Source organism: Aptenodytes patagonicus, chromosome 4, assembly GCF_965638725.1.
Source record: "Aptenodytes patagonicus chromosome 4, bAptPat1.pri.cur, whole genome shotgun sequence".
NCBI lineage: Eukaryota > Metazoa > Chordata > Aves > Sphenisciformes > Spheniscidae > Aptenodytes > Aptenodytes patagonicus.
The window spans coordinates 51,355,993-51,371,770 of record NC_134952.1 but is presented as its reverse complement, the minus strand read 5'-3'; the positions used below and the strand labels follow the sequence as shown (position 1 = coordinate 51,371,770).

At 38.9% G+C, this 15,778-nt stretch overlaps 1 protein-coding gene across 5 annotated transcripts in view; it reads right to left on the bottom strand.

The window, feature by feature from the left end:
• SH3D19 (SH3 domain containing 19) overlaps positions 1–15,778 on the bottom strand; it is an 85,569-nt gene that overhangs the window by 23,458 nt on the left and 46,333 nt on the right. For 3 of the 5 annotated variants that reach the window (XM_076336705.1, XM_076336702.1, XM_076336704.1), the window contains 4 exons: positions 14,088–14,130; positions 12,700–12,847; positions 12,266–12,467; positions 10,658–11,653 (listed from right to left, as the gene is read on the bottom strand). In XM_076336705.1, coding sequence (XP_076192820.1) covers positions 10,658–11,653; positions 12,266–12,467; positions 12,700–12,847; positions 14,088–14,130 — 1,389 coding nt within the window. Of the gene's footprint in view, positions 1–10,657; positions 11,654–12,265; positions 12,468–12,699; positions 12,848–14,087; positions 14,131–15,056; positions 15,098–15,778 lie in introns of all 5 variants that reach the window. The other 2 variants (XM_076336706.1, XM_076336703.1) reach the window with 2 other exon arrangements.

Here is a 15,778-nt window from a genome sequence, read left to right as displayed (position 1 = left end):
TGCAGTAAAATGGCAACACCTAACGGTATTGTAAATATGTAAAGTAGAAACTGGAGAAGCACTCCAGACAATAAATTCTCCATGACACATACTCATAGCCCCAACAACTGAGCTTGATCTCCTCTGGTGGCCTTTTTAGATGTGTAGCTCAATGAGATGTTATTTATGGAGTGTCAGAGTCTCTGAGAGGAAGTATGCCAGGCATCTCTTTAAATTCTTCAGGACTTTTTATAAAAACATACCCTTTCCCAAAACTACCGCCACACTTTCTGACAAAGTTGGAAGCCCTGTATTTGATAAAATTTTATCTTCGACACTTATGAAAAACAATTTAAAAAATTATGTAACATGAAGTCATGATTTCTTATGATTTCTTATGATTTTGGATATGATCTTATGATCTTTCTTATGATTTTGGATAGTAAAACACAATGCAGTTTATCAAGACACTAGAAACCCGTGTCTGGGAATACACGTAAGATTTAAGAAAATCCAGAAATAGGGTATTTATTTATGAACAATCTCATTAAAAACCTTTTAGCATTTTAATTAAAAAAGCGTTGGCATTTTTAGAGAGAGGGGAAGACGACCAAGTACATCAAGCTCTGTATATTTTTTTTTTTTTTAACCAAAAATAGGCCCAAAGTCATTTCAGAGAGGAAAAACACTGTGTAATATTGAGCTGCTGCATTACAGTGTAATGGACTGCCCTCCTGCATGCACACGACTTGGAGGTCACAGCTCCCCCAGCCTCTGCTGCCGCTCCTCCTTGCCAGGCGCTTCTGCCTGCAGCTGGCAGCCCCCTCTGCCCGTGCCCCCAGCTCTCCCCAGCTCCTGATGCCAGCGCGCAGCTGTAGCAACAGCAAGGACAACACGCCGCAGGGCCCATGCATGCTCACCCCTGCTCAGATGTCCATGTCCCTCTAGCTCCTTGCTTAAGGCTCTCTTCGTAGGCATATCTGTCACGTACAGGTGTACCATGGGCGTTTGTGCCATGGTCTCTCTCAAAGTCAAGACATCTACCTGCCTACAGGCTGCCCAGAAATCTGCCTGGGTACCTTCACGTCACATTTTAATCATGAATCAAAGCACATCAATTCCTTCTGTCAGGCTGCTTGTACAACAGCTTTGAGCATACACTTCAGGTAGAAAGGATCACGACAGGTCAATGATTTGTCTACAGCTAAAGGTATACAGGCTATAGTTAAAAATAAGCTCTGTTACCATCTAGACAGAAGATGGCTCCATCACGTTGTGCCCAAAGACACTGGCACATCCAGAAACTAGGCACAGGCAACCCACAATGTTTTAGAAGGTAAGGGTAAAACTAGTATCTTGTTTAAGTTACGGATTAGCACTAATCAGTGAAAGGTTTAGGTCTCTTCAGTGAAAGCTGCATCAGAGCAAGGATTTTTCTAGGGGACTTGAAAACACAGACTACAAGAGGGGTGCAAGCATTCTGGCAGTATGGTCATTACAAGAAACAAAAACGCCACTCTTAGAGCAAGCCTGCCATTATAATTTTCTTTTATTCCTTTATACCTATGTCTGCTAGCTACACTGCTAACATTTGAATTGCATTAAAAAAAATATGATTTATCTGATCTTAACTCTTATGTTGGTGTTCAGAGTGACTGTAGTGCAGCTGAAAAAAAAAACCCAAAAGTGAGCTTTCTTCTCTCTTTCAGTTATCTGGCAACTCTACGACAGATTTGAGGAGTGACCCTGGCGAGGCAGCAGGGCAGTGGGGCCTCAAAGCTGCACTGGCCCATTGGGAAGCTGGAGACACAGGGTGAGCAGAGGAAAGGTGAGCAGGGCTAAGTCACGGGCTCCTTGACACAGCAGGACCGTAGGGCACAGGCCAGCACACGGAGCACCTCTCAAGGTAAGGTTCCGCAGAGGTTAAGGAAGTTCTTCATGAACAATGAGGAAACAATTTTCCAAAGCTTCCATCTTACAGAAATATAGACATCATGAGAACAAGTGGAAACGCTCTAAACCCCCCAAATAATCACAGATCTGTATTCTTGTAAATTTACGGGAGATTTAAAATTGTACAAAATTACTGTTTGTCAGCTGTTAATCATAGCTATGCGTAGAAATGGGTTTCTTGACCATTCAACAGTGGTCTAGGAGAACAGAGGTCTCTAAATCAATAAATCTGAGAAGTAATTTTTAAGTCTGAGAAAAGTCATTTCTAAGGCTGAGAAAACCATTCAATGAACCTTAGTTTTCCACTCATTATCTTATGTTCAATTATACTGTTGTCACCTCATAATTAGTTTAAAACTCATTACCTTGTTTGTGTTATTCCATTCCCCGGTGTTGGGTTTGCAGCAGAAATTGGCTGAGTAAATGACTGCGCTGCTTTGTGCAATGGGACTGACAACTTATCAAATTTTTATGTTGTTTAACAACAATTGGGCATCATTTGAGCATAATTCACGGAGGTGTGAAAACAGAATTGTTAATATACTCTAATTTAAAGCTTCTCAGCTCAAGGAAATTAATCTGCAAGGCATTTTTCATAACACATATCAACAGACTGCTATTGATTTTTTTTTTATTAAACTTTTACAATGATGCTTAAAGCCTGTGTCTTCCTTAGTCTCACTTTTCTACAGCTTCTGTTTCAAAGGTTTATGTGATAACATATATTACCATGCTTGTTCACAGGAAAGACAAATGAAAGCTGTGTATTCAACTACACCGTATATCATCTCTTTCTTTTACCAATTTAGGAGAGAGTCGTGTCGTCATCCCCCCCGCCCTTCTCATTTACCATCCTTGTTTAAAATAAACAATTAGGAGGTTACAGAACAAACAGTAGGTTTTGCCCATGTGAGCAGGACAGATGGATATCTTCTGAAATATTTATTGGCAGTTTTTAAGTAAACGGTAGTAAGATGGTAACAGATACCTCAGCAGCAACAAGGGGAATCTCCAAACAAATCAGATGTGGAAAGCTAAAAGCACGGAACAGTAGTATCTGCTGTGAAGATGCTCAGTCTGCAAGAAGTACTCTCAGGACACATGAGAACAACGTAGTATGAAAGGTGGTGATGCTGACATTACACCACTTGCCACTACAGAAGTATGCAACTGTGTTTACTTTCAATGTTTAATTAAAAAAACTAAATCAGCTGTTAAAGGCAAAGCTCACACATTCTCTTCACACAGAACAGTATCGTTATCGGGGTCTCCTAGGAACAGAGAATAGAGTCAAACCTCATCAACAAATGTTTTTATTAAAACCTAGCCCCATGAAACCACTCTGGTGTTTGTGGAAGTATATTTAACCCATACTTGGGGGAAGATTTTCAACAACAGGGCCCTCCTGGTAATATAGGAGGAGATTCAATGGAAACCTGACAGGTAACACCCCAAAGAGGAATGGGGTCCATGCTGAAGAAACACTGTGAAATGCTACAACCAGAAGTCTGATGTTCACTCAGATGCTCTAAATCTCAACCTATTTACAAGTATAAACGGATATATTAGACAGGTATCCTGCCTAAATTCTGGCATCAGTGATTTTCCCATCTCAGTTTTCCCCAGTATTTTTCATCACCAAAATTAACAGTTCACTGTTCTTAGAAATGGTATTTCTGACCCAGAGAGAACAATATGGACTACACCACCTTTCTCAAAATATGCAATTTGCAGCTCCCTCTGCATAGAAAATTGCCGTGATCTGGTCACGACCGTATCCTTTTAATAGACCGGGAAATTAAAAAAGAAAAAGGAAAAAAAAAAGAGAGAAAGAATGGGATGCAGGCTATTTCAGGATGTAATTTGTGCATAACCTGAAAGTAAGCTCTGGTGAAACTCAGGCTTCTCAGCACTCTCCTAAGACTAGGAGAATAGACCAGGTCACTCAAATAAAAGGAATACAGTATTCAGGAGTAGACTTAGTATCGCTTCAGTCTTAAAATTGGAGCAGAGACAAGCAAATCTGCTATCATAATGTTCTAGGATTTCTTTCTTCCCAGTCTACACAGAGGTTTTTCATGACTAGCCCAGTTATTTTGGTAGAGGCTATGAACGGCCTGTGTGGTCCTGCTTCATTCAATGATTTATAGTTCATCAGGCCAAGGAGATTTGCTTTACCTGGTATGGCCCATTTAGTCAAACAGGTACTTGAGTGGGCTGGTAAAAATCTCTTATATCTAACAACCTTTACATGTAAGTAGCTTTTCCAATGTGGTTGCCAAAGCATTAGTTATATTTCTGCACCTGCTTATGCTGTTTTATCAAAAACACACAACACTGGAGCAAGCACACAGTAATTTCAGAAAGTTTTATCTTGAGGATTATCTTTCCTCCCAGAAACATTATGTCCAGATGCCAAAACAGAAATTTCAAATTTCTCACACATTAACAAGATTTTTTAAAAAGAGTTGTGCAAAGAATTCAGGACAGGAAGAATTTATCCAGCAACATCTATTGCTACTCAGAGCAGAGAAAATGTAGTGAACTACTTGCATAGGTTTTGGGCATTGCTCCCTGTTCACTGCTGACATCTGATGGATCACCACAAAAAGCAAGGCAACTCAAGGCCAGTGATCACTATTTTTGAGGAATGAGTCCAATCCAAAGAGTGAATGATGTTTACGGGATACATGTGGAGTTTGCAGAAGGAGCCTAGCCATCAGTATGACAAAAGTGCACAAAGTCAAAGAATTACGTAGAGTTTGATATTCTCTGGAAAGTATAAAAAAAAAAAATTGCTGAGAGATGCAACAGAAGATCCAACCTAAATGTACTTGTTGAAAATGCAGGATGTCCTTAACTGAGCAATGAAATAACTCATCCACAGTGTTAGAAAGTTGGAGAGCAGATAAAATAAAAACTACTACTAGAATAGCAAAATTTCTTGGGCTATTGTAACACTTAATGGCAATACAAGCATTTATGGGGTGGAAAACTACAGTGCTACATCGTACACAGAGACAGATATAAACGGACCTTTTCTGAGCTTTCAGCACTTCGCTCTCAAACTGCGGAAATACGCTTACTATCTGTGTGTATCTAAAAGCACAACCGTTCGGTTCATTGCTAAATTGTCCATTGTCCATAACGGTGATAGTAATTACACTGCCTTTGGCACAAAAGGACTGCTTATACCAGCACGAGCTACTATGTGAGAGTTTGGAGGCTATTCCTACATCATTAATCTATTTTGCTAGTTGAAGTAAGACTAGGATAGTTCAGGTTGCACGAGCCTTCAGGAGGTCTCTCATCCAACCTCCTGCCCAGAACAGGTCAGCCATGAGGTCATGTTGTTAGAAATTGGTTGCATAACCTGGTCTAACTTCAAAAATTGGATGCCGGAGGGTATTTGGACATACAGTGGGTGACAAAAAAAACAATCCCCCAAATTACCCTGGAGATTAAGAAACACAGCCTTGTCCATTCTTGCCGGGTGAATGAATGCTTGTTCATTGGCAAGAGATTCAAGTGCCTCAAAACAGGCAAGCTGGAAATCTCCAAAACAGAGGATTGGTGATGGAAAACAGCAGGGCATACAAAATCTTTTTCATGAAAATGTGAAGGACAAGGGAATTTATAATGTTTTTTAAAATACCTATCTACCCTCTTGCAAGAATCTCACATGCTTTCAGCAAAAGAAAAAATATTTTTATTTATTAACACTTCTTTTAAATAAGCATTTTGTTGTTCTTTGACAATCTTTCTGGCCAAAGGATATCTGCATTTTAAGTGTTATTATAAAATAAACAGATCTAATCATCAGAGAAGACAGTTATTACTAAGAACATTATTACTTGTGTGTTACCACTTAACAGCATCTACAGACATGGAACTCAAAAGCAAATTCATTTGCATTTGACAATCTAAATGGCTTCTCATCTATTATGTAGCTATGATTTAAAAACCTTATTTGTTTCCAGAAGGTAGATATAAGGCCCTCTCCTGTGGTAACAGTGGAGTCACTTCCAAGCTCCTTGAAGGCTTCAATTTATGTTTACTAAGCAAACATCTGTAGCATCTGAAGAGTTAATGGATGCTTGTTACCACTTCTGCTGGAGATCGCCAACCTTGCAGCAAAACCAATAGGACACAGCACAGACCCATACTGCCATTACTCCACCCCACAGTAGCATGTCTTCAGGTAAATCTGGTTTTGTCAGGGGTTTAAGCCAAACAGCAGATCAAAATGCATGAAACAGCTCACTCTCTTCTGGGGATGATACTTTTGGCGATAAGTAAAAAAGGAGACAGGTAACTTTAAAATAACCACCACAAGAGTCATTGGAAGTAACACAGCAGAACCCTAAGAAAAGCTGCATTATTCTGAAGATATGTCTGGGCTAATCTACCAGTTAGAAATATTTCAGTTCTTTTTTTCTTTTCCTTCCTGAGGAAGCAATTAAAAACAAGCAGCTGGGCAATATCCCCACAGCAGACAAATTTGGAGTTACTCAAGCAGCAGTTTTTCTGAATTGACTACAATGTCACACAAATTCCACCATTCATGCCACAAGAAGGAACAATACATATAAATGGATAGCAGTACTGGTTTGGCTGAGGTTTTTTTTTTTCACCATATAGGCAGAAATGAACTTTTATACTGCAATGAAGTAGATAGATAGATCGATCGATCGATCGATCAGGTAGTTGTACAAAAATCACATTGTTAACAATTGTTATTGTTAACTTCAGGCACTCAAATAAATTAATTGTACAAAAAAATGCAGTAGTTGTATTACTGTTAGAATTGAAATACACTAATACGATGAAGATATCAAAAGAGAGCTGTCTCCTGCCGGTAAGGTAAGGCTCTCTCTGAACTACTTTTCAAAGCATTTGGTTTAAATTGAGTTCTGGTATATCAGGCATGGAGCAATTAGTGAATTAGATGCTGGTTTAGAGAGAGAGAAGATGAGAGAGAAGAGTAACTCTCCACATGCAAAAAGGAATGAAAACATTCTAGCAAGATCACCTCCAGGTTTTAATTTAAATGTGTGCTTTAAATGCACTGTTAACCTTATTTTCTTTGTCCAAAACACACATTCTCAGAACATTTAGCAAGCAGGCACACTACATGCTTTAACATAGCAACTAATTCAAGTTACAGGTAAAATCACGGATCTTCTGAAGCCATGGAATTTACACTCAGTTCAATTTGCACTAGGATTTCATTTCCAAGCCTTTGTAAAAATGGATTAGTGAGAAGAGAGCCCACCTGACAAATTACTGAAACTTTTAACCTTCAGGAACTGCAGAAATCCCTGTTATCAGCTACAAAACAAATGTAAAAATACCCCAGATGATCCAAAATATCACAACTGTCATCAAAGCATTAGCACCTCAAGATTTAGAGTCCCAAACAGATGCCTTCACATTCTAAATGACTGACTTGAACAGGAGTAATTTCATTAGGATGCAAATGGCTTTGAACATTATCTCTAGCCTTTGAGTCCAAAATTATGGCACTTAAAACTGGCATCAATTTTGGCTGCTGATGAAAGGAGCAGTTCTACAGGTTTGTCATTCCTGACTTCTCCTTCCTGGTACTTCCCTTGGGCCAGCATCAGAGACACGAGCTGGATGCAAGGTTCTGCCACAGTTCACCTCTGAATCGCAGAGCTGTTGAGCTTCCAAAGCTCCCACAGACTTCAACTGGCAGAGTGGATGCTGAAAGCTTTGAAAGGGATCTTGGTACCCAGAGTCTCTATTTGCACCAGAATGGTTCCCTCTCTCCATATAGGTTGGACAACAATAAAATCATTACTGTTTGGATAAGGGCAAGTTCACTCTACTAACAGCTGTGCTGTTGGAGATGCTGTCAAACACTGATGAAAGCCATGGGATCGCCTGAGGTAAACTTGAAAGAAAATCATCCAGATAGCTTTGGTAGTTAAACTACCAGTTAAACACTGACAGTTAAACTGGTGAAACTATAAACTGGTTTGTTGCCGACACTGTTGATCTTAGCACATAAATAATATTCAAATATCTTTCACTACTGTGGAGATGGTAGCCTTCTGTTAGAGGAAGCTGATGTCTTATGTCAGTCAACTAAATTGCTGTGAAGACTCTGAATTTGTTTTGCCTGTTTTACCTTTTCATTCATAGGCTCACTTCAACTTTTGTGCCCTCCCCATCATCAGCTGAATGCTTCACCTTCTTACTTTTGCATCAGGTGTTAGCAGCAGCAGTGATCAATCCATCCAGTTCTATTTACATTAGTCTAAGTACCAGGCGCGTTTGTGCTGTATCAGAAAAAAATTAAATTTTGTGAATGCTGTAATCTGTGATGTCACACTGCTCTTTGACAAACAAGCCGTTGGTGCTTAGTTTCAAACACCACTGCATAAAAGCCTTCTTCCTTTCCTAGGGTTGCCATAACAACAAGCAGAGCACTGTCATTTTGCTAAGTAATGACAATGACAAATATGTAAGAAATGCAAAGGTCTGGGGAACTGGGAGCAAGATTAGAGCTTCTCTTCCTGCCTTTACAAAACATTTTACTGTGGATTCATCTTCCAAATCCTAAGCTGTTCCTATGGGAACATGAGAAATAGCTGGTGTTAGTGCTCTGTGTTGCCTCATTTTTCAGAAAGCCAGCGTTCTTCTCGTGGATGCTTTGTCAAGAAATAGCATGGCATTAGTAATCAAGACTACAGGATATGATCTTGAGCTCACAAATGCATGCAAAAATCTGGAATGAATCCTAATTTTACAGTGTAATAAAGTGATAATGCTGTCAGACCTTCTTCTCTTTAGTAGGTAAGAAGGGGTTGCAGCAAAGATGCCATTTTATTGAATGAATAAAATCATGGACAGGTGACTCGAAGTCAGGAAACTATTATCTGAATAATTCTTCTATTAACCATGAGAATGGAAAGTATTTTCTTCTTAATTAAATCAAGAATAACACCTAGGACACCAACCAGAAAGATGAAGACTGACATTCTTACCACTTCATCGTGAAAGCTGTTTTTTCAGGTGATTTTCATTTGGGATCACTCAACCTCTAGTTTAACAGAAGAATTAATGTTATTTAACTTTTCCAGGTTGGGGGAAAGGCAGTCTTTTAGTGTACATAGCCGAAACAACATTTTCCTTTTTATGCACTTCCAAAATGTAAGAATTCTCTTTTCTTGCCTACTACTCAGAACAGTTATATTTTCCCTGTGTTTGTTACATCTATTAATAAAAATGAAGTGACTGAAACTACAAGTTTTACCCTAAATGCATGGAAAACAAGAGTCATCCCTGGCGCTTCTAACTTTCTTCTAAAACCATCACATGTACAGTGGCTGTTCCACGATTCCAGTCTCCAGACACGATGATCATGACTCTGCTCCCAGCTAGACACTGTCAGTCATACACTTCCTTGACATAAGTACGAAACACCTCTCCAGTCACCCTATACTCCTGCCTCCTTCCAGGCTTGGTACAGCTTCTGCAGTGTTCTTGGAATCTGTCAGTCCAAGAAAAAACGGACTTTTATCCATGTTGAGCTAATCACCTCTCCTGCAGGATCTTCTGTTGCCTTGTTTCACTGTTTCCATAAACTCCCCTGAGATCTGTATGTCCGTACATACCAATCTTAACAGTTTAGGGCTTTAAGGGACTTTCTGCATCTGCCTTGGGGTTTTTATGCCAGTACAGAGGAGAAACAATAACAAATCAGAACTTCATCTAACGATACAATCCACAAACTGTGAAGAAATTGCATTTGTTAACAATCATTAATATCGATTTACTGTGACAACTGCACAGTATCTATGCTTCTCTTTTCAGAAACCTGAGATGTTTAATGATAAATGAGGTTAAAAAAAAAAAAAGATTAAAAATCATAGTTAGTCCCTTAAACAAGCATTTGTATGACACACCATTTGTTTTAAAGCAGAACTGTCCCTGAATTGCAATGGGGCTGGTAAGCTAAATCAGGACATACTTGAATATTAAGAGGGAAAAACCTGTTGCTATAAAATTTAATGACAGCCCAACACCCACCTGTGTCTTAAACTACCTAAAACAGCATGAAAAAAATCGACCTCAAGTGCTTAATGGAATCAACCAAGGTTTATGAATGGGATGTAGTTGTAGCAATTAATCTGTCCATATGAAATAATTATTTTCACTTATTAGAAAAAATTGAAGTTGCGTAACAAGCATATAGTCGCATGACAAGACACAAAGCTAGGGAAGAGGAAATAAGTAGGCACTGGTGAGATGGACAGAGTATCCCAGTATGTTTAATCACAAGTTTCCCTAATGCAACAAACATTGCTCCTTCTCTAGATGACTAGGTTTCCGCTACAGAACTTCAGGCACTCAAATAAATTAGTCAGATTAGATGGTGAGAGATAAGATGTCCCAAGTTCCCCAGAGAGAATTGTGATACATTCTGGAGGTGACATCTAGCGTATAACATGAAGTCTTTTATCATTATTTTAGTAATCACGTAATAAATCCAGCAGGCAAGTTCTGAGATTTAGATAGCCTTGAAACCTCCCCAGTCTCAAAATCCAAGTAATTTCGTAGTGATCTTGACATAATAGAAAACCAATAATTTCATATACACACATAAACCCCGTCAAGACAGGCAGACATAACTCACACAGGATCATACACCTGCAAAGAGTAACCACAATGATAGTTTAAAAAAATTCCTTCTTACCTGCTGCTGCTTCAGAACTGAAGCTATCTTTAACTACACAAGCTGGACTTAGGGGCAAAACATCATCATCAAAACTGATCAGATCTCCTTCCACATCTAATTTATTTTGCAAAGCAGGTGCTGAGGAGTTGGCTGCAGGTGACAATTCTCCCAGAGACTTGAAAGCTTTTTCTTGGGCAGATACAAGAGCCCGTGGGGGAGCAGCAATTGGTTTTAGTGAGGCCAAAGAAAGGGCAGGATTTTCTGCATAACGTGACTTTTTAGGAACAAGAGGCCTTGGAGCAGGAACAGGAAATTTCTTTTGTCCATCGGTGTTCTCTGCAACCGATCCACTCCTTGTATCAAGAAAATCACTACTACTACTTTTAACAAGGCCAGGTTTTGGCTTCTTTGGCAGTTCAGGTTTGGTTACAACACTGCTCCCAACTCCTTCAGGTTGAGGCTGCAATTCCTTGGGAGGTGTTGATTTGCTTTCTGTCCATGCGTCCCAGTCTCCCGAAATTCTGCTTACCCCTGGCTTTGGAGCAACTACTGGCTTCTTTGCAGTAACAGGTCTTGGAGTGAATGAACGAGGGGCAATTTCTGGCTTTTTTGATAATCCTGAGGTATCATTAGTTCCTTGGGATTCAAAAACTTTGATCCTTGAAACAATACTATTTTGGCTCTTTTCTGTACCCATGCTATCCATCGCCAAGTGATTGTCTAGTAAGTGATCATCTAAGAGAGGTGACTGCTGAATTGGAGGTTGCTGCCTTTTTGTGGTAGACTGGTTCACTTCTTCTCCATTGTCTATCTTACTTTCAGTATTTTTGACCACATGTCTGACATTGCTTCTTGATCTCGGCTTTGGCACAGGACGTATCACAGCATTGGGATTTTCTTGGCACCTCTGACCTTCAGAAATTTCAAAGACTATTAAGGGATTCTCATTTTCTGAAGGACACCTATTCAGGAGAGATGCAGAAGGCCTAGGAGGTTTAAGAGGACTCTGCCCTGCTAACAGAAAAAAAAAGGTTTCAGTTATCTATTCCAGAACACTTTGTTTATGTTATTTTTTTGTCAGCCATCAGGATGGTAAACATGGTAGTTTTCCTTCAGAACTTACTGCTGCTTGTGAAACTGCAGTTCTCTTTCTAAAAAGATGAATGAAAAAACATACGAACTCTAGGAAGAAACTGAAGACTGCTGAAATGCATGGTATCTACACGTTGTGAGTTCAAAACTACTTGTTAGCTTGCAGCATGAGGGACATGCAAGCAACATCTAGACCAAAGAATAGTACAGTAAATTCCCCAGCTTGGTTTGCACACTTTTCAGTCTGAACGTGTAACACTGCTGCTATTCTGATTGGACATCTGAGCTCTTCCGGCCTCAAAGCAATTGCCATTATGGCTGAATCAAGCAAAACTTTCAAGATTTAACTATAGTCTGACGGTGAATGCAATGGTAGTTCTTCAGAAGAGAGGATTTTTACAGAAATTTACAGCAGTAATCATTCACATAAATTTAACTGTTATTAATATTAAATGCTGCACAGACCAATAATAAAGAACATCTTCAGGAGACAGAGTAAGGTTTCCATCAATGAGAAATCCAAAACAGCCTCACCTAGACAGCCTGCAGGTTCCCAGTGTGTAGCCACACTAGTTTTTACATTACTTCCCGGCAAATGGCTGATTAGTTCCTCCGGAAAGTCAGTTTGTGTTGCAGAAGTAGTGGTATGTCTAGGAGCAGCAGCATTATTGTTATTTGTTGTATTGACTTGTACTTGATTGATTTCTTTTATCACCTGCTCATATGATGGTGGAAGCTACAAAACAGAGAGATAAATATTAATGTACGTCCAGATGTGATCCTTTAAAAAAAAAAAAAGCATATAAATGTAAAAATACTAAATTAACGTATGCAGAGGAAAAGAACACTGTCATAGTCTTTTATTCAATGTGATGAAAGTCTAAACAAGCAAAAACTCTGTTCCTCTCTAACTTAACAAGCTTTTTACCTTTGTAAATCAAACACACCTCATGTAAATTCATGCTCACCTCAGCTGGAATATGCTCATTTCTCCTCCACTGAGCATGAGATGAAGCAGAAGGGAATCCTAATCCCTGAGGAGTGACAGGGCTTGCACCTGGAAACCAGGAGGATGGCCGGAGGGGTTCAGCAGCAACTATTGTAATTTCAGGACGCCTGGAAATGAAGGCAAAGGGGAATAATTACCTAAAACATTTTAAAATAATTCTTTTAAGTATAAAAGACCAAGGTTTTCTCGGCATGGGAAATCAAAATAGCTCAGGTCTTTTTGATTTAACCAAAGATGTTTTTCCATGATTTCAAAGTAACTTACCTGACCTTTCTAACAAGCACTTAGGCTTCCATTCAAAGCACCTAATTAAATGCCTAAGCCAAAAAGTAGGTTTAATGGCTTCAGTGAAATAATTTACATGCTTAAAGTACTTAAACACAAGTGTAACTCAATTAGATGGAAGAAGTCTTAGTCTTCACGGGATAATGAGAACTAATCATGTGTTTGCCCTTAGCCTGCTACAATGTGAAAGCAGTAGGATAGTTAAAATGGCTTCTGGCTGGCTACGTAAAAGCTTGTCTATCCTCAGACCTCTAGGGAAACCTCCCACTGCCCTAAAGTGGGGCAGAGCAAGCCTCACGAGGCCTTTGGGACAGGGCCTGTTTGCTTACAGCATCTAGTACAATAGGGACTTCTGTAGCAGCTAAGGGCCCATAGGTACTACCCCTGTTTTATCACCGTGACAACTGCTTTAGAGCTTAAGCTGCAGTAACGGCCCATGTTCCCAGACCATGGCCTCCAGAGTACCACTGATCAATCTAGAGTCTCACACAAAATACACTTTGAGAAGTGCATTTTGTGAGTAGATGAAGCACCTGCTACAGAACTCTCTGTCTGTTGACAGAAAAAACCTGCAGAAGTGTAACTTCTAAAACTATTGTAAAAAGAATTAAAAAAGAGGGCTACAGTTCCTTCACATCTGAAATAATGGCAGACTCAGTTCACCACTTATCCAGGTTGGTGACCTCCTTTCTCAATACCCTTTAAGAAACTGGAAGGAGGCCTGAAAGTGTGCTTATTTTCATTGTGAAGTGATCCTGTAAATAGATGTCAGGAAAGTAAAACAGTTCTGCAGAGGTTTGATGGTTGGTTGCATTCTTTTTTTAAGGACACATACAAAAGTTGATGAGAAAACTCCTCAAACTCTTAACCTACCTTGTGCTTAAGAATCACAGTATTTTTATTTTATTCCAAGTCTAATTTATTTTTAAACACATTAAGGATAGAGAGAAGGGGAAAAAACCAAAACAACAAATTAGAGAAAGCCATAAAAATTAATACTGTGACACAATCTAACAAGTTTTACAGTAACACCTAATTGCAATATAAATAACAGCATCATACCTTCTATCCCTCTGCTGTTCGTTATGGCTAGAGGTCCGAGAAGCTATTTAAAGAAAAGAAACAGAAGTTTTGAAGAGGTTAAAATATGCTGTCACAGCAATAAGATGATGATAATAGCAGAGCCCTTACCAATCCACTATCAATGAAATGGAGAACATACAGTATCTGATCATAAATTCTAGATTTTAAGAGTGGCCAAGTTTTAAAAAAAATTATTTGTGTTAAATATGAGAAGTTTTTAAAAGGTTTAGGGTGCAGTTTCACAATCAGTTTAAGTTACTCTATGTCCAAGCTACGACCAAGAGAGATGGTCCCCTTTCTTCTTCCTCGCCACAAGTTCCTGCATTCTGCATTGTGGTGACCCTAGAGTTGAAACTTCTTTTTCTTTAGGTAAAACAATCCATGAATAAAACAAAAAGAAATGTTAAACACATCTGGCTTTGCTTTTGATGGCTCATTTCTGAGATGTGTTCTTTAATTTTTTTTAATATCTCTTTTTGTTTGTTTTAGAGAAGGGAGAAGTACTAAAGCAGAAAATCTAAGAAGCTATTTCACCCTCCTTTATGTAAAAAGAAAAAATTAAATGTTCCCAGCTAGAAATTTCCTAAAGTTTAATCACTTGTGGACTAAAAGTCAGCATTTCTTTTTTTTTTTTTTCCTTTCAAACCATGTGTTTCAGGTTACATAAAATAAGTGAATCCTGACCTCTTCATTTTTGTATTTTTGCCATATTTATATTCAAATAATTTTTTCAAGGGCCACATTATATTTTCATTTTGATTTCTTTAGAGAGAAAAGGAAATTATCCGAGGGACAAATTTTTGCATAGCAAGTGCAATTTAGGAAGTGGTAGAGTCTTATTGTCCAAAAGCTGACAATTATGCTATTCCTGTGCCATCACAGAATCATTAGCTGAAATCGGCAAAGCATACTTGATTCAGGAGTCGCATAATGTTGTGTCAGACATACCTCTTCCACAGGGCATTTTTGATATGCACTATTCATGAGTGCTAGAGGAAAAAAAGAAGGGGTTACAGAAGAGGAAGAGGAGGTGAAGGAGAACAAACCAAGGCTTCAGAGTGCCAGAAACCATGATCAAATGGGTTCGTCACGCAAGGATAAAAGCACGCTCCAGTGTTGTAAGAGGATAACTGTAGTGTCTATTCACAATATAGTGTCTTAAAAAACTAAAATAAAAGCAGATTTTATTTCTAGTCTCATGCTGATTTTAACAATGGCTGTTCAGAAGTTTCCCTTGCAATAAATTAACCATGAAGAATATAACTGAATATGGAAATGTCCACTGTATGGCTCAACAAAGAGCCACCGTAGGAATGAGGAGAGGGAAGTCAAATCGCTTTGAATGCTTTATTTAGTTTAAAAATCATCGTTTATTTGGGTCTGTGTTTTTTCCCTTCCAAAAATAATGGGTTACACTGAGGCGTTGATACAGATGCAAAGAGGCTGGGATCCCATAATTTATACTCTCACCTACCAAAGAGGAATGGGCAGGCAGGTTGACCCCAATAAGAGGCACACCTCAAAGTTTTGGGCATGATTGAACATCTCCTAAACCAGTTGTGTAAAAATTGTTTGGCTAAAATAAGTAAATAAAAATCCCCTACACCTCACCTTCACTTTCTTTTTCAGAGATCCTAACACAGCATTGATCTAATACACTCATTAAAGAA